Consider the following 18828-nt stretch of genomic DNA (forward strand, 5'->3'; position numbering starts at 1 on the left):
TCTAAAAGGAAGAATCAAATGTTGCTCCCAGTTTTTTAAACAACACCTGAAGAGCAGACAAGAGGGTCTTCTTTCAGTTTTCCTGAAACTCTGTTGTAATGACAATTTTTGTGTGTCTGTGTGGTTTTGTTTTCGTTTTGTTTTTGACTTCACAGGAAGAGGTTTAAACATGAAGGCAAAACTTTTAGATGTTAGCATGGCTACTTACAAAGCAAAGCTGCCTTTTTCTTTTCTTTTCTCTGCTTCCATTTAGGCCTATCACATAATTTAAGAAAAAAATAAAAATTTAACCACAGGAGCTCTAACTGTAGTTTAAAAAAAAACCCTGATCAATTTTGTTTTTGCAGCACGATATTATCAAAGATTTAAGAAACAAATTTGCCAGCCTCGGCGAGAACTCTCTGGTAACAGCATAAATGTCTGTGTTGGTTGCTTTTGATTTAAAGGTTTCTTTTTTCATTTGTTTGAGCCCATTTCTTTTTCCCTTCTGTTTAGTTTACTTTATTTTTCATATTCTGTAACTAGCAAGCCTTCATTTTTTAAACCTCTTCCATCTTCCAATGTCTATTTTCCGTACTTTGGATGGAAAGTTTATGGCAGCAAAGCTGTCACTCTGGCTACTTCTGCTGCAGCTCTTCCTGCTCTTAGGTCATATATGTTTTGGCCGTTGTGTTTATGGACATGATACTAATTGACTGTTTCATGTCCCATTGACTAAGCTTCTCTACCACACCATTTGATGGACTCGCTGTCATAGGGCTCTATGCAACAACTTTCATTCTGCAACTTATACTGCTTAGTTTCGTCTCAATTCTCCAGTGAAGTGGATAGCTCAAGTGAATGATCCTGCCAGTCTTGACCTTGTTGTGCCTTTATATTTTATTTATATTTCTTCTTTATGTTTTCAGTAGTAGTTTACATGGAAAAGAACAAACTCCAGCCATTGCTCTAGCAGTACCATGAGTATTGTTTGTTACTACCAGATAATACAAAATATAAAGGCACATTGCTTCTTTATTGTTTGCAGGGGGGACTGGGGAGAGCTGTATCCTAAGTCCACTACTTAGTTGAAGACTACCTGTTTATTCATATCAGCTTTCAATTTTGCTTAAACTCCAACATGTCTCAGTTAACATTTTTCTGTCATTCAGTGATAACCTGCCACTCGAGCCATTTGCTGAGCAGTATCAAGTTATGGCCTTGACATGAGTGATTATTCAAAATGTGACAAACTTATGCACAAATGTGTAATCCAGAAAGTGCAAGTTTCAATGATAAAGTACAGTACTTCGAAACTATGATACAGGCTTTGGACTAACCAAATCATTAAAATTGTGAAAATCCATCCTGATAAACCAGTACCAAAAGTATATCAAGAAAAACATAAAGGGGAAAACCAAGAGTTGAATATGTTACTACCTGTTTAATAATATTGTTGGTGTTGAAATGGTCCATAATGTTGTCATAGAGCCCATACATGAAGAGATGACTAAAAATATGGTTTATAGAAAGCTGCTATGCTTAATGATCGCCACAACATAAACGGCTGGGGTTTGTGTTCAGGAAAAGGAAATGGAAAAGCAAAAGCTTCTCTACCAACAAGCCAGGCTCCACGACCGCGGTGCTGCTGAGATGGTTCTGCAGACCATCAGTGCCAGCAAAGGTGAGAGCTTCATTACTCTGTCTCGGCAATGTTCATTCTCCAGATTTCCTCCTTAGGAGTCCCTTTATCTTCTCCTGATGTATTTAGTCCCTGAATTTCTTGTTCATCACTAGGTCAGGTGACTTCACAGATGCGAGGTCTCCTTTACCAAGTCCAAGGTTGATTTTATTTTCAGTCTTATCAAAAGATTTATGTTATTTCTGTTCAATAAATTTTGGGAGTTATACTATGATACAACTCTAACAAGCTGATCATATAAATCAGGGATGGGTAAACATTTTCTGTGAGATGCCAGACAGTGAATATTTTTAGCTTTGCAGGCCACTGGGTCTCTGTTGCAACTCTGCAGTTCTGCCATAGTAACATGAAAGCAGATAGAGGCAATACATAAACAAGTGGTGTGGCTGTGTTCCAATAAAACTTTATTTACAAACACAGGTGACAAATGGGACTTGGCCCTCAGGCCAGAGTTTGCAGACCCTTGATATAAATGTTTGGACTTTTTTAAGTGAGTCCTTTTTAACAATTAAAGCACTATTATAGTTTTCAGTAGCCAAGCATTTAAGATTTTTTCTTGTATTAGTAATATCTTGTTTGTGAAAATATTTTTACTATAATTTGTAATAGAATGGAAAAATAATTGTGGCATACCTTGTTATTAAGTACCCTTCTCCCAAATATAAGTATTTTTTCTATTTCTAAGATATGTGGAGAGGAATAACAAAATAAAATACAATATACAAAATAATAGAAAATTAGTTGGACTTAAAATCTGTCATTATTATTTGAGTAACTTAAATTGTGATTAGTCATCCTAATAAAGACTATAAACATATTAAGATAAAAACATTGAAATGAAAATGATAAAAGTTGTTCAAACATAATGTTGTAGAGGGAGGTGGAGAGAAATTTACCTTAAAGAAAATCTAAATATCTCATTTTGATCTCAAAATTATTTAATATATATGATCAGTTATGAATCTTAATAATTTAGGTGTCAGTATTTCAAAATCAGTTATTTTTTCCTCTTGTTTTTCTTTGTCCTTGTATACTTTGAATTCTTGGAAATATTACATAGAATTTAGTAAAAATATTGGTAGCGAAATATACATTATTAATTATTACTCTCTTAATAGTTTTTGCTATAGTCAGTCAGTCTGTCCACCTCCACTATTATACAGATTTGTAGGGGGTAGTAACTTTTAAGGTGCTCATTTTGAGATAGAATAGGTTATAATGTAGCAGGTGAAATGATGTATGCAGTGTTTTACATTTTTAAGGTGAAACTGGACCAATGGTAGCTGCTACTTTGAAACTTGGAATTGCCATCTTGAATGGTGGGAACTCTACAGTACAGCAGGTAATGTTTTTAAGCCATTCACATAATCTACTTTCAATCAAATGGACTATATAGTTATCCTGTTGAACTATTTTAGTCATTCTGAAAGAGCTATTGTAAAAGTTTTCATTTTCTACATGAAATATGCCTTTATTTTATGGTCATCTTGTCCCACTATTCAAATATCCTTTAGTACACTAAACACCCATGTGGGGCACTAACTCTCTTTAGAAGTTTGAAGTCATGTGAATATGGTGTCATCATTTGCAATGCTGCATTTCATATGAATAAGTCATCATAAATCAGCTGGTTTGTTTTAATAGCAAAAAAATAAATATTCTTACCTAGAAAGTCCAGTTTGGTTACATGTTTTACAGTGTTATACCTCCTATAATATTAATTCTTAGGATTTTGTTATAAAGAAATCTGCTTCCAGGTTAATATGTAAACAGAATGCACTGTTAACAATTTTTTCAGTTGTAATTCTCTCTAGTCTTGCGAGACATGAGAAAAATCACTTCCCAACCAAGTTTTCTAACTATGTTCTGTTTGAAAGTAAAACATGATCTGGGCTGGGATTTTAATAACATCAGCCAGTTACAACAAAGGATGCAATCTTTATACCCAATTAAAGGCCAAGAGCTATGAGTTTGTTGGAATGAATATTTGAGTGACTTAAAAACCTGTCAGAAGCAGACCAATACAGGCTGTGCATTGGACACTTTTAGAGTGTGTGGCCCCACAGTGTGGCCCCGAGCTCAGAAAGAATGTATATGCTAATGGAAAAACTTCAAAATAAAACACAATTTAAGGAGCAGATTGTGTTACTCTAAAACTTAATTCTGTCTCGTATGTTTGTATCTTGAATTCCACATAAGAAAGAACAAGTTATGAACATGAAACTAATCATCACTCTTTCCTGAGTAAGTTTTAGCGAGGCAGATAAAGGGCTACCCTGATAAAAGGACAGGAAGGCTGATGAAAATCTTAGAAAGTTTGACTTCACATGACTATGAACCTGAGAATCACCTCAGTGGGACAACACCATGAATATGCTCTATTAGATCTTTGAGTCTAAGAAAAGAAAAGCAGAGAAAATGTGAAGGCTTCTTTTGGGTTGGTGAAGTTTAGGGCTAGGTTATACAGCAACCCAGAAGTGCCAGAAAATCCATCTTTACATTTTTTTCTCAAATTGTGTACTTTTTCTGTAAATATATATATATATTTTTACATTTTAGGACTAGAAGAGTACACAGACATAATGTAAGCCAGGGTTGTTAGCGTTTTCTTTTTAATGCCCCTGGACACCTCTCCATGTAATGTTTATAAATGCATAGAGTGAAATTGCCTGGATTTACAAAAGAAGGCATATACAGTTACCAAATAATATAAGCAGGTTTTTGATAAAGTAAGATGTATTTCTTTATGAACTCCCTAGATAAAACATCTAGTACTAACTCTAACAATTACTGAGTAGAAATGATCAGTGTAAATATTTTTAAATAGCTGCAACAACTGTAATGTGATATGAAAATACCTGAAATTTCTATTGATGACAAAATCATAGTTCCTGCTAATCCTCCTTGTTTGTTGCTGAGAGTCCTACTGGAAAGGAATGCCATGCTTCAATTAGAAGTTGGTGAAAATAAAGATGTCCTTTTTTCCCACTGAATTTACAGGTGTCCTTTTTTGATGTCCATAGTAAATGACTACATGACCAAAAAAAATAAAAAGGAAAAACAATTTATAAATTACCTGTCAAAAAATAATTACCCTTGCCTTTTGTCTTAATTGAGTAGACCTTACTTGTGTAGTGTGTATTCAGAAATCCCTGGAGTGGAAAGGGGCCTTGAGAGATCATGTAATATATATAATCATTACCTATATAGATATTTTCTTTTTTTTAAACCTTCAAATATATATTCTACCACATCCCTTCTACTCTCTAAGCCATATTCCTTTTGTTTTAAAAGGACAGTGAAATAAATGCTTCATGTTTTATGAGACAAATAAGTTATCATGTCCCATCCAATAGCTATTTTTGTGTATCTCTGTGTACATAATTGTGTGTATATGTAGGTTATGCATGTGTAAGTGTATGTATATGTGTGTGTCTCTGTGTGTGCCACCTTTACATATTTAATTTTATATTGCCTTTGATTCTAATTTCTGAAAACTTATTTGTCAAAATTTTGACTTTTTAGATAAGCCCTATTTAGACAGTACTCATAATGGGAATTATTCTCCTCTATTCAAGACGTGAAGAAGAGCACTATGTTTATTTTCACAAACCTTTTGCTGTGCTTTTTCTCATGTTATCATCTTGAATATACTTCTTATTTGAAACCTCCAACACATTTTATCCACACTCTCAGTACCTGTTTCACATGCTCTGTAACAGTGAGCTGAGAAGATGGAACCATGCATTGCATCAGTGATTTTTACATGTGTGTTTAATTGAAATTTTGACCACAGAATCAACATCATCCTGAGAACAGAGGAGAAAAATTTAATAGTCAAATGATTCCTACCATTTCTTAGGGTTAGAGACTATGGTAATGGAAACTAAATTTCTATCTATAACATTAGCATGTGGTAGCAATAACTCTTGGAGTGCAATGCTGTTTAAAAACTCACTTTTGTGTGAAAATCTGAATTGCATCCAGGTGGACCTTCTTCCCATTAAACTTGAACTAAATATTTGAATTTCCAAATACTTAAGGCACAACTAGAAGGGAATTAAGAGTAACTAATAAATGTGATCATTTAAATCACATTAAAATTATTAAATATTAAACTTACTAAATATATCAATAAATATCATAACTGTGATATTTATGATGCTTATGATATTTACGTGAAGCACCTCTCATGTTCCAAGCCACATCTATGCACTACAGTATGTAGAAACATACACTAGCTTTCTTTGACAAGCTTGTCACTATTTTATGGTAAAGATGACAATAGTAATACTTGTCTGCACTGAATATTTTTTTTCATCTTTATTCTAGAATAGAAGATTTTGTTGATGCTTGTTTAACAAAAAGTATGATTTGTGTTCAGTGGTCATGTGGTTTATATATTTACTATAGAAAATGCTTGACTACCTCAAGGAGAAAAAGGATGTGGGCTTCTTTCAGAGCCTGGCCGGGCTGATGCAGTCATGCAGGTAAGCCCGTTGCTTCCCTCACTTTGGTTCTACTCAATGGTTGTATCTGTCAAAGTATTTGTTTTCCGTTATTGATAATAATTATACACAGAAGAATTTTTAATGATTAAGTGCATGTTAAGGTGGGATGATAAGTCATGTCTTATTTTCTTTCTTGTGGTCTTAATTACTAGCTTGCCTAATGTTAATAATGTCTTAAAATAGTCTCCCCTCTACTTAAATAGGGACTTTTGAGAATTAAAACATTCTGCATACTTGCAAATGTATATGATTTTTAAAGAGAACAAAGAAAATATTGTTTAGTTGTATTTGGGAGCTTGTAGATCACTTCTAATTTTCCCTAAATAAATGACACTTAACCAACCAGTTTATGATAATCCCTTTCTATTTTTTTACAGTATTTAAAATCAGACAGCATTTGACTAAGGAACCTGACATATACTTAGTGTAATAAGCTATTCCACCTGGAAAAATATTATTATTATAATTGTATCTCAATATGCTTGGTAACTTTAGAATTACTCCCAAAGCTGAAGCCTGATCATGCCTGATGTTTAACTTTTGCGTGGATCATTTCAGTGTAGGTGCTGTAGAAAGACTAGTCTGCCAGTAGAAAAATATGGCTTGTTGACGTTGAATTTGGTCATGTTTTCAGTGTATATTAACATTTGGTTCACATTTTAAAGTACATGGTTTTTAGACATTTGCTGTTCTGAAGAAAGAAAATTTTCTATTAGTCCTCTGAATGTTTTTCTCCCTGTTATTGTAGTGTCCTTGATTTAAATGCATTTGAACGACAAAACAAAGCTGAAGGACTTGGAATGGTGACAGAGGAAGGATCAGGTATTGATCACTTTAATTAAAAGGACCGTTTATTCCCCTTTCTTTCCTGAAATGATTCCATTATCAATTTACCTTTCCAATATAGAGAGATATGAGATTACTTTTAAGTAGACAAAATGCTCATGTAACTCAATGGAAAGTTCATAACTGGACAATCACACAGTTCACACCCAAAACCCAACCTTCCGTATTGGTCCTTAATTCCTTTTTGCTCCAGACCTGCTGTGGGCCTCACCCCTAGTTGGATAGTAGATAAAGATCCATTGTTAGAGAATTATGTATAAAACTGTAAAGCACGTGAATGAACCAAATTAGAGAAATTTGACTTTCTTTATCCAGTTTAATAAACTATCAGGCTTTTAAACTCTTCTAACTCTTTTGAAATCCTTCAATTCACCACTATTCCTACTGTCTCCTCCCTTTTAGCACAGTTATCCTCCTCCTAATAGATCCATACATCTTTGCAAATCCAAATAGTTTGATGAAAGAAATTTAAGAGTAATTTTTGAGTTTAAGTAACTCTGATTATTTCATTTACATGTGCACAAAAATAATAATGCACATATCTTAGAGTTTTTCTTTCTGTAAGTAGATGTGTGCATAAGCTAGAATATTTAACATGCAGTGCATTTAAAGCAGAAATACTGCTGCACACTCATTTTAGTATTTATGAAGAAAAAATATCTTCAGTATTTTTTGTTTTGATTTGTTTATTCTTTTGTGTTTGATTTTTAAGTTAATTTAGTTTTAGTAAGGCCCTATGTGTTTAACTGTTTTTGTTTGTTTGGACTAGTTTGGAGTTGTCATCTTTTCAGTGTATTAGTTTTAGAATGTTGGGTCTTTTATAAAACTAATCATGTTGCAAAAACTAAATTTACCCATCTGCCATTTGTAGTCTGCTTGCCTTTCTGTGGTATTTTAAAGTTAATTAATGTCCCTAATTATCTCTGTGTATTTTTCTACTCACAACAGGAAAAAGAATTAGCTGCCTATTTCTTACTGTGATTTTAAGATAACCTTTTATACATATTATCATGCTACTACTACTGTATAGCTCCTGGTGATTTAATTTTCTGCTCGGCATTAGAATATATAGGTTCAATCATCAAATATTAGTCATGCAGTTACTTAGTTGTGTTAGCTATATTCAAGAAAGATCACCAGCAGCAATCTAAATTTATTTAGGTTTTCTGAAATGAATATCAAGTCAAATCTCTTTGTTACTAATGTGTGTGTGTCAATAGTTAGAATACCTGGCCTGAGAGCCCCTTCTGGGGAATCAGAGCTGCCACAAATCTCATGGCCCTTACCTGCCTGCCTCTATAACCTCAAGGAAGTCCTGGGCATTTTCCAGCTGTAAAGTGCCTAAAAATGAATTAATTTTCTGCCTGACGTCTGACTTCCCTTACTGGGGATTAGAAATCAACTGCATTTTTCCCTGCAGTTATTACCTAATGTTCCATAAGTTCTGAACACAATTCCCTTAGTCACTCTCAGTCATTGTTCATAACGGCTCCCACAAAGGAATAGAGGCCACACAGGCTTATTTTACGGGGTCGCCAATCCTTTGTCAGCCAGATAGGGATAGTAATGACATGTGTGAGTCCCAGATCAGAAATAATGTGGTAAGAGTGGTCATCCTGAAGTGAGAATTAGTGACATCTCTCAACTGTGAGATTGGCTTGATTTGTTTATTCTTTTTCACACAAATATAATTGCCCAAACTGATTAACACATTTTCTATTTTATTTCTTTACAAACAGCAAAACAAAAAACCAAAACCTCAACTTCTTTCTTTCTCCCCATTTCTGTTTCTTTCAACTTCTGTAAATGTACTATCTTCCCTTCCTCAGTCATCACCCATGAGCGTGGTAATTATTACAAATGAACCGCCTTTTATTTATTTGCTCCTTTATTTGTTGTTAGCTTTGTGTACAGCCTTGGTAGTTGGTTTTTTGTGCCTTTTTTTTCTTTATAGACTGTTTTAACTAGTAGATTATTTAATTTCCATCATTACGCATCCTGTTATTTTAAAAATTAATGTACAAGCTTTCTTTTTCTTTTCTTCTTTCTGTGAGGATGTGAAGCTATTAACATATTAGACATGAAGATGCAACAATCATTTAAGTTATGTTTCTAGATTTGTTTTCTTCTATTTCTTTCATTTAAAAAATATTTCTTGTGGGTCTAGTGTTTGCAATTGTTGTGTAAATGAATGAATTATAGATGTGTGCAATAGTCTCCCTGTGGCATTTCTTTCTTGGACATACTGTGGCTTTATGGCTGCACAGACTGGTGCACGGGAAGTCAGTGGTGATCCAGGGTGGGCTGTGACCAGCTGAGCCTCCTTTTGGCCATTGGGCTCTGACATTTCCCTTCCAAGTTTTTCTCCATTCCTTTGACAGTATCACACATTGAAAACCTTTTTAACATAGAAAAATAATTTTCCTTCTTAAGATCGAATTCAAGGAACAGTAGAAACAGTAGCACATATTTGTACTTCAAACAAATATAGTAACAAAGATGTCATTGGTATCTCAAAGTAATTCCTAAAAGACATTATATGCAATCGTAATACAGAAGGGATGAGATTTTTAGAGTACCTTGTATGTCAGCAATGCTTTAGAGATTCAATTGTGCTTTTTGAGTAGACACTGTTACCTTAATCAAGAGACATATTAGGAGAACATGCAATAGTTACTCATTAGCTCTATGAATATTATACTATTTCCCAGAACAAGAATACTATCTTTTGGCATTTTATGTTACATGACCATGTTTAAAAGTCGACAAAAGTTAAGAAAGGCTGTACCCACACAGGAGAAGGAAAATTGATTGTCCCCTGTGGTATATAGAAAGGGCTGAAAAACCTAAATCTGTTAGTGATATCATTGCTCCCAAGCTTGAGGCTCAAGCACTATCAGTTCCTCCCTGAGAAAATAATCTGATAGATCTAAATCTTCTCAATTATAACCAACTGTCTATATTAGGCTAAATTTCTTTCTGATGATGATAAAATGACCACCAAGTATATAGCCATGATAAATGTATAACTTAAAATGCATGAACTTTTGGATACCCACAATCCTCCAATAAGGTATTGTACCCATTTTATAGATAAGACATCAGAGGACAGAAGGGTTACATGGCTTGTCCAAGGTCAGTGAAGAGGCCAAGGCTAAAACACAGACTTTCTGCCAACCACCATTGAATTTACCAATTCCAGGAGCCCAGTCCCTTTCCCTTCACCTTTTAGGATTCTTCTGGGATTTCTTTGTGTTCAGCATTTGACTTAGATGGTATTTTTGCCCTTTTACTTATTCTTCATTGCTGCCTTCAAAGACACCAATCTATTGCCAAGTTTTGCATTTACTGTCAAAGTTTTAAAATCACTTTTGAACTATTTTATGGTGACAAATGATATTCTTAATCTGGTATTGAGATACCATTAGAAAACGTGTGCTTTTTCAAGGTTTGTATGTAAGGATTTCAGACTAATCCTTTATATTCCTTTTTCTACTGCTGTTATTGTCATATAAGTTTGCCCTGTATCCCTTCCCTCCTCATTAAATTTCCCTGATTTTACAAAAGCCTGGGCCTCCCACTTGGTTATGAACAAAGGTTCTTCAGCAATTATGTTTAGTAGATTTGTGATGTGCTTAATATTGTCCTTTCTGTATATTTTGTAGTCATATGTGTTTTAACATACAGTGATGTTCAAAACCAAAAACCTATGTGAATATTTAAAAGTTCATTCCATCCTTGGAGTTTTGTTTTTTTTCTCAGAACCATTTAACCTCATTTCTATGTCGTAATGAGCTTGAAAGTGCAATTTTCCTTCTCACAAACTTCTTGAAATGTAGAAGATAATTCCATTTTATTTTTTCATCATTTTGCACAGTCCTAAACTTCATAAGCAAGGTGATATTCTGAAACTGATCTAATTCCTCAGAAATTACATGATTTTCAAAAATTTTATATAAAACATCACATACTAATTAACCTTCCTGTATCTGATAATGTATTACCTCAAGCTTCTTACTGATATATTTATAGTGACCTCATCAAGGCTATGTGAAGTTGGAGCAAACAGGATTCATTTTTAATTAATTAACCCAAAAGATAATAAAGCAATCTTAAATATGGGCTACCCTGATTTTTTAGTTAGTATTTTTAGGGCTTAATTATCTATTGGCTATCTCTTTCCCCACATTTTCAAAGTTCTTTCACAAGAGTAGTTCAGGTGCTAACATCTGACCCCGCCTCCCTGCCATCTTGTGGGTCAACTTTCTCTTCACAGGTTTTCTGAACATTCTTAAATGGTTTTTAAACTGTGGGGCACTTATTTAAATTTGAGTGGCTACTGTGTGCTAGATGCTGTTCTACGCATTGGAGTTTTTCAGGATCTCAGTGTTGTGTAGACAGACTTGTAAACAAATAACTTCACTTGAAAACAATGCTCTACATGAATGAGTGAACTGAGGTGAAATACTTACCAGGGGTACAGAATATGTACCACAATAATAAGTGTATGGCCTAAAGTAGAAGTTTATCTACAAGGAAGGCAAACACATTCCAATGGAAGGGCACCACATGTATGAAGTTCAAGATAGAAACTTAACTTCTTATGGTTGAAGGGGAATGAATGGACTAGAGGGTGGAAAGAGTTTGTGGGAGCCTGTGAAGGGCCTGCCAAGGAATGTGTACTTTCTTTCTGAGGCCATGGAGAACCATGAAGTCAGTACCATTGAGATGATGCTATGCACTATCTGATGATCCACCTGGAATTAAATTCCTAACATTTATTGCTCAAAACATACTTTCAGTAGAATCCACTAATGTTAAAGTGCCCAGATTTCTCATTTCTCAGTAATGCTAAAAACTAAATAGGCATGGTGTCCTACAAATATAGTGACCAACATAATTTCCTTCATAGAAGTTGGGCTCCCCTGTGGTTTTGCTTTTAATGATGGATTGTGTAGGGAGCTCTTGAGCATACACTTTTCGTAACAACTGTCAAAGAATCAGTCTGTTTATCGGAGAGTATTATAATTGGATTGCTTATAACTGCTGTTGTAGGCAACAATGTGTTAGGTGGGTATCACAGTCTGAAGGCAGAAAGATCATTTAGGATATCAATGGATGGAATGGATGAAGTACAGTACAGGTTTCAATTAGTGTAATGAGAGCTGAAAGGCACTAAGAGAAGGTAAGAGAAACAACCTGCAAATCATATTTGAAAGCAAATGGATTTTTTCCTCCATAGCTCTCATTTGCTTTAATTCTGTATCCATTGAGCATACCTAACATTTCACAAAGTGGTCATTTTCATTGTCTTGGGATCTGAAACAGAATGCATTTTATACACTGGTGTCAGGTCAAGTACATGGAATATATAGATTATTTATCATACCCACAACCCACTGAAATTCTGCAATTTAGAAATCTAGGTCTTTTGAACTTTGACTTCACACTGAAATTTCACATTTATTCCTATTGTGCTTTGTATGTTTCAAAGCAACTGCACTTGTTTGAACCAGTTTGATTCTTCCAACAGTCCTGTGAAGTAAGGAGGTCAGGAGATTCTTAATCTCCATATCAAAATGGTGAAACAGTCTCAGAAAGGTGAATGGACTTTCCCAAAGCCACAGGAGTTTTCCTTGGGTTCTAAAATGGATGAAAACAACTAGGAATTCACAATTTAAATAACATATAGTATGTGTAATCAAAGATTGTTAGACAAAGATCTTACTGATTACTTACATGAACTTCTTGAAGTTTAGAAAGTATGGCACACTGGATTCAGAAAGACCCTGTAATATTGAAATTATCTGTTCATTTCCTGTCTCTCACATGAGACTATGAACTTCTCTAGGTTAGGGATTATATTCATAGTCTTTTTATCCCCAGGACCTCACAAGTCGCCTAGCATATAGGAGACACTTAATGAATATTTATTGAAGTTTACTGGATTTCAAACCCTTTACTAATGAATAGCTATAGGATGTCAGTCAAGTTACTTCTCAGTTACTTACTGAACTACAAAATGGGATTCATAGCACCTAATTTATAAGATTATCCTGAAATGAAATGATAATAAAATATGTCTAGCACAATGTCTAGCACACTGTAGTCACTAAATACATGTTAATTGAGCATCCATTTAAAAATATTTATTCTTTTGTACTTTAATTGTAATGTAAATTAAGCAGCCATATTTAAGCCAGTTAGGCAGTTAAAGCTACCTGCATGGAATCAAATACCTGACTTCTCACCATTTATATTTGCAGTTTAAACCTTTAGTTTTGCCATTATACAAAATAGATATTTAACTCCTCTAGAGATCAGTAACAGAATTATTTCCTCCATGGCAGTGGGGGCTCTTGAGTTCCATTTAACAAGTGTATCTAGAAAATTCTTTGATGCAGCCAGTCTTTGCTTCATGCTGCCTAGCCTTTTAGCATTCCATTATTACAGATATTGCTATGAAAAGACCTTATGACAAAGGGTATCTTAGTCTCCTGAAGTCTATTTATCCTAATTCAATTGCTTTTGTATATATACTAGGTCTTTTTACACATTTGCTTAATTTTATTAGCAATGATTGAGAATTATTTATTAATTAATATTAATTATTAACTAAACCAAGCTCTGTCTAGAGATAAGGCTGCAAATTTTAAACTATGACCATGGATATTTTAAGTAATCCATAAAAGTAATTTTGCTTTTCTTGACCTTGAGCAAATGCTTGTGTACCTTTCTACTAATTAGATAGACATACTCTGAGTAGAACAGTGGCCTTTAAAAGTGTGCTGACTGTATTAGCTCTCTAAAATAGGAATTCATTTTTCTAATGGTAGCTTAAGTAAGTAAGGTTTACCTAATATTATTTCCAAGTGAAAATTTGTGTTTTTGAGAATATCTTGGCACACTAAAATTTTAAAGATGCTTTTTTGAAAATATAAGCACATTTAATAAGTATATTCAAATAACTCTATCCATCATCTAGGAGTGTTGTTTCCATCTGCATTTAGTGTTATTGTGACTGCTGCTAGTAATAATAACCTTTCAACAATTCACAAAAATGGTCACATACATGGCAAAGAGCCAGTGAGGCAGACATTGGCACGCGTGTTGTCCTCATTTTATAGACAAGAACACTACAAGACAAAGAACCTGCTTATCAGCAACAATACTAAGTAACTCTCCCTTTAGTACAGTTTTAGAAATCGTAAGCCTCTTACAACTAAAAATTAAACCAAAGGCCTGCCCTTCACAGTATCTACAGTTGGCCATCATGCCACTGTTCCAAACAATTGCTTAAGAATGTAAGAGCACTTTCAACTACATTTTACTCCATTTCGTTATTTGTTATTAATCTTAGTTTCCATCTTACAATGGAATTTCTTTTGCATACATCATAAAAGAGACTGTTGATCCTGTACCTTCTGCAGACATAAAGCCATCATCCACCTCTGTTACTGCACCATGTCCACGCAGCATGGGCAATGGCAGCATTTTAATCAGATAGTAATGTCTTCATCAAGGAGTAGCACTCCAGTTTATACCTGGTATCACCTCATGGTAAATGAAGGCTTGACCCACCCTTCCCTGTCTCCTCTCAGTAGTGTTCTGGTATGTGCAGCTTGTCCTGATGTAAGTGAAGTTCCTTGTATGTGTTTTGGTATACAGGCAAGAAAATACTGTGCATGACAACAATAAATACAACCTTGTGTTATAAATCAATGTGCATTGTGCAGAACATTTTTAGGTACACAGGTAGCCTATATGATATTTACTTCAACGTTCATTTTTTTGAATACTTTCTATGGAGGGTTTCTTATTCCACACTGAATATATGAACATTGAAAGTATACGTGGTTTATTAATTCGATTTTCTGGAAACAAATAAACATTTTAGATGTGCTCACGAGAAAACAATCAGTCTGTGTAACTAACTCATAATATTATTTAAATTCCATCTGAAAGACTCTTCTGATGAACATAGCTCATGAACTGATGCCATGTATCACTGACAAAGAGTTTAGTTTATTAGCCTAAACTGTTCTCCCTTTCTTTCCTATCCTGCCATGAACGTAAAGCTGAGGAATGGGCTTATCAGCCATGTATTGAGTTTGAAATCAATGTGCATATCTCTTAAACTTGCCACATGACTGATTTGTAGACATGGTGATTTTAGTTTGGTCACCAAATATCATATCTTACAGGCTCACAGGGAAACCAGTACAGTGATTTTATGTACTTTTTTTAATGTTTATATTAGTTTTCAAAATGGTTTTGCTTCCTAACCCTCCCATTATATGAAGCCTCTCACTTTGAAAGTCACAGACTGCAGACTGGTAAGTCCATCAGCTCTCTGTCATTATGATCATTCATAATTTTAGTTAAAGTGAACACATGGTCATTGCATAGTTTTCTTTTTTGGCCCAAAGTATTTCCAGTCTGAAAAGTTATTCTTATTTTTAAAAAATACATCAGAACATCCATTCACTTGCCAAACAACATTTTTTTCTTTGTCATTTTGCTTTCTAAACAAATGTAGGTTCCAGAGCAACGCTCATAGTGTTGAAAATTTTTTCACCGACACGCTATGCTTTTAAAAACCAACTTTCATCTGTGTGGTGCTGTTTTTTTGTTTGTTTCTTTATTTCTTTGTGTTTTGCTTTCAAAGTAACTTGTGATCAAGATACATGTAATTTAAAATATAAGTAAAATACCTGAGCCCTTTTCTGAGGCTTTATCCTTGCTGCACAGATGTATTTAGTTTTTAATGATGTAGAGTAGCTTCTGTGGCCCTGAGATGTCTTTCTTTTCAACTTTCTTTGTTAGGTTAAAAAGTTCTCACAGCCTGAGCCACCAATCTTTCTTTTGGTGTGATATTTAGAATTAGGTCTGTTTATTCTAGAAGTAATACTCCAAACAATGACATCTCTACGTTAGATTTCTGAAGTCTTTCCTTTTTTAAAACCCATAGAAAAGCTGATGAGAGAGTTAGTTGCAGTAAGTTAAGAAATATTTTCTAGTCATTTACAATTTTTCACAAAAATCCTTTAATTATTCTTTAATAAAAGAAACCCTTGGCCCTGTTTTATACGTTGCATTGAATGCCTTTGCATTGAATCATTTGGTCATATTCTGGGAACAAAGCAGATTTAACCTGAACATTCGCAAAAGATGCAGAGGTCATACCTATAAATACCTACCAAAAAAAAGAAGAAAAGAAAGAAAAGTTTAAATCTTCAGGTTGTTTCTAAAATGTTGCCAAACCCATGCTGCTCCTTTTAACAGAGAGAAATCTTAAGTTTTAAGATTCAAATGTTCTTTTCTGACAAAGAAAAACTGCATCTATCTGCCAAGCGCATGATCTTATGAGCTTCAGATAGAAAAATGGCTATGATTTGTGACTGTTCTGGGTTCAGAACAATGCTAGATCAACATGCAAGTCATATGGAAATGGGGCTAGAAAGGGAGGGGCCTGCTAGGGTGGCTGATGATGTCTGATCCTTCTGGACTTTCTGCAGGAGAAAAGGTGCTGCAGGATGATGAGTTCACCTGTGACCTCTTCCGCTTCTTACAGCTGCTTTGTGAGGGACACAACTCAGGTTTGTGAGCCCCCGGACTATCTGGTGGTACCAGGGAGTAAGTATCTGAAGGCAGTAGTAACAGGAGCCTCTTAGTTCCAATTAAGCTTCATCCCTGAATCACTGAGCAGTTCTCCAGCAAGCCTATGTGCATTGGCACTGTGACATTTTGCTGGCCATTGGATTTAATCCTGACCGGTTTTTCTTAGATAAGACAGGTGATAGGTGAAGAAAGGTATACATTAGATAGATATCTGCTGAGACATGGAGAGCTTTATCTCATTTGTACCATGTTACCTAGGGAATCTACTTCACAGGATGACTTCGCATAATGTGTTTTCATCGGTTGTTTCTATTTTTAGCCATCTACCAGGCTAGGCATGAAGGCAGCAACTATATCTTAAATTTATCTTTGTTCCCTGCCTGCCAACCCCCGCACTGAGCATAGACCTGAGGAACAAATGATTCAGTTACAATATCCTAAGGGATAGAAATCCTTTCAGTCATTCACATGCCTAGAGCTCGACAGCTCGGAAAGGGGGAAAAAGCATTAGCACCCTCTCAGATAAAAATCGGATATCGATAGTCTATGAAGCACCTAGATATGTTTTGGGATGCTCATTCACTTTTTATGGAAAATGTACATTATTTCTTATAATGTTTAAACCCGTACCTACTCTTAGCCACATTGATCTTGCTGGAGACATCATTTGCTTTTGGAGTTATTCGAATAACTCATTTTAACCATTTGAATGAGCTTTTATAACATCTTTTGATCTTACATAGATTTCCAGAATTATCTGAGAACTCAGACTGGCAATAATACAACCGTCAACATAATTATCTCCACTGTAGACTACCTGCTGAGGGTTCAGGTAGGTTGTCTTACCTTAGTAACAAACAAAGGGGTTGGTTAGCTGAAATAAAATGGCAAAGTTGGTAAGCTGACGTGTTGTAATTGTAAAACCTGTGTTTTGATATATGACTAGACAGCATTTTTTGAGATATTTAGTCTTTCACCAAGTCTTAAGGTGAAACTGCCCCTATTGTATTTGCCTCTGATCCTAACCTGCTTTGCTCATTACTTTCTTTCTGTGAGTGGGAATTATTTTTCCCTACATTTTTTTTTACCTTAATAGCATTTTAAAATCATTTTTATTTTGTAAGGCACATGTTTTGCTCTTTCTTTACTATTGATACATAAACGGGGAAGAGTAATTGAAACATTCATAGGAATGGAAAAGAAAAGTTTTCAAACCACTTACCATATACTTAAATTTAATAGCCTAAGGCTATTTTTTTCAGCTGTCCTAATACTTGAATTAATTAAAAAATTCATTTTAACACCCCATTACTTCAAAATCTCCCTGATACTATAGTAATCTTTTTCATGTTAGTAAAACTGAATCTGAAGGTGCAGGCCTCCTAAGGAATGAGAGCCCTGTTCAACTTTCATTTCTCTCATTTTATTTATAAGAGAAGCCAGGTAGAGTGCTTTTAACATCTGCATGTTACAACTTTCAGGTTCTCCCTTAATCATTTGAGTGTGTGAACTTTTTTCTTAAACTTTAATGGGGAAAGAAGTCCATCTTTGAAGCAAATACATCAAGAAGGATTGCTGAAAACACATTTGTGATTTTTAAAATCATGTCTCAAAACTCAAATGTAGTTTACATGCTAGACTAAATTGTGTTACTCCTTTAGCCAACTAAAATTCCTTCAACAATAAGTTATTGGTGAAAACATCCTGTTTGGAAAGATTGATCTTATTTAGATGTTTGTTTACAGTTGTTGCCTATATTTGTGGTCCAACCAGTTTCTTCAGGGAACTTAGAAAAGCAAGGAACATTTTGGAGTTCTCACTAAGGAAGTATTATTGGCTTTGTTAGAGGAAAAAGGAGACCAAATGTCTGTAACCCCCAAACTACCCAGGATTTGTGTAATTTCTGTGTTCCCATAGTAAACATCCAACTTTGCTAAATGGATATACCTTAATCTTATGAATCATTATGTCTGTGAAGCTCAAGGTCATCCAAGTTAGTCATTTTTAAAGCTAAGTTTTCTATTTCTTTACTTCTCTCCAGTTGTTGTTTATATCTAAGGAGGAGGTTGCCATGTTGTGTGTTTAAGGTAATCATTGAGAATAGTATTTACTTCACAGAATTTTTTGTTGGCTTCCAAATCTGCTGTTTAAAATGATTTCCTATTACAG

General features: G+C 34.5%; 1 protein-coding gene across 1 annotated transcript in view; it reads left to right on the forward strand.

The window, feature by feature from the left end:
- Positions 1-18828, forward strand: part of RYR2 (ryanodine receptor 2) — a 961351-nt gene that overhangs the window by 890460 nt on the left and 52063 nt on the right. The window contains exons 80-85 of the mRNA XM_057505755.1: positions 1564-1663; positions 2944-3023; positions 6095-6171; positions 6941-7014; positions 16557-16637; positions 17403-17491. Of these exons, the coding sequence (XP_057361738.1) occupies positions 1564-1663; positions 2944-3023; positions 6095-6171; positions 6941-7014; positions 16557-16637; positions 17403-17491 (501 nt within the window). The remainder of the gene's footprint in view (positions 1-1563; positions 1664-2943; positions 3024-6094; positions 6172-6940; positions 7015-16556; positions 16638-17402; positions 17492-18828) is intronic.

This window comes from Manis pentadactyla, chromosome 8, assembly GCF_030020395.1.
Source record: "Manis pentadactyla isolate mManPen7 chromosome 8, mManPen7.hap1, whole genome shotgun sequence".
In the NCBI taxonomy this organism is placed as follows: domain Eukaryota; kingdom Metazoa; phylum Chordata; class Mammalia; order Pholidota; family Manidae; genus Manis; species Manis pentadactyla.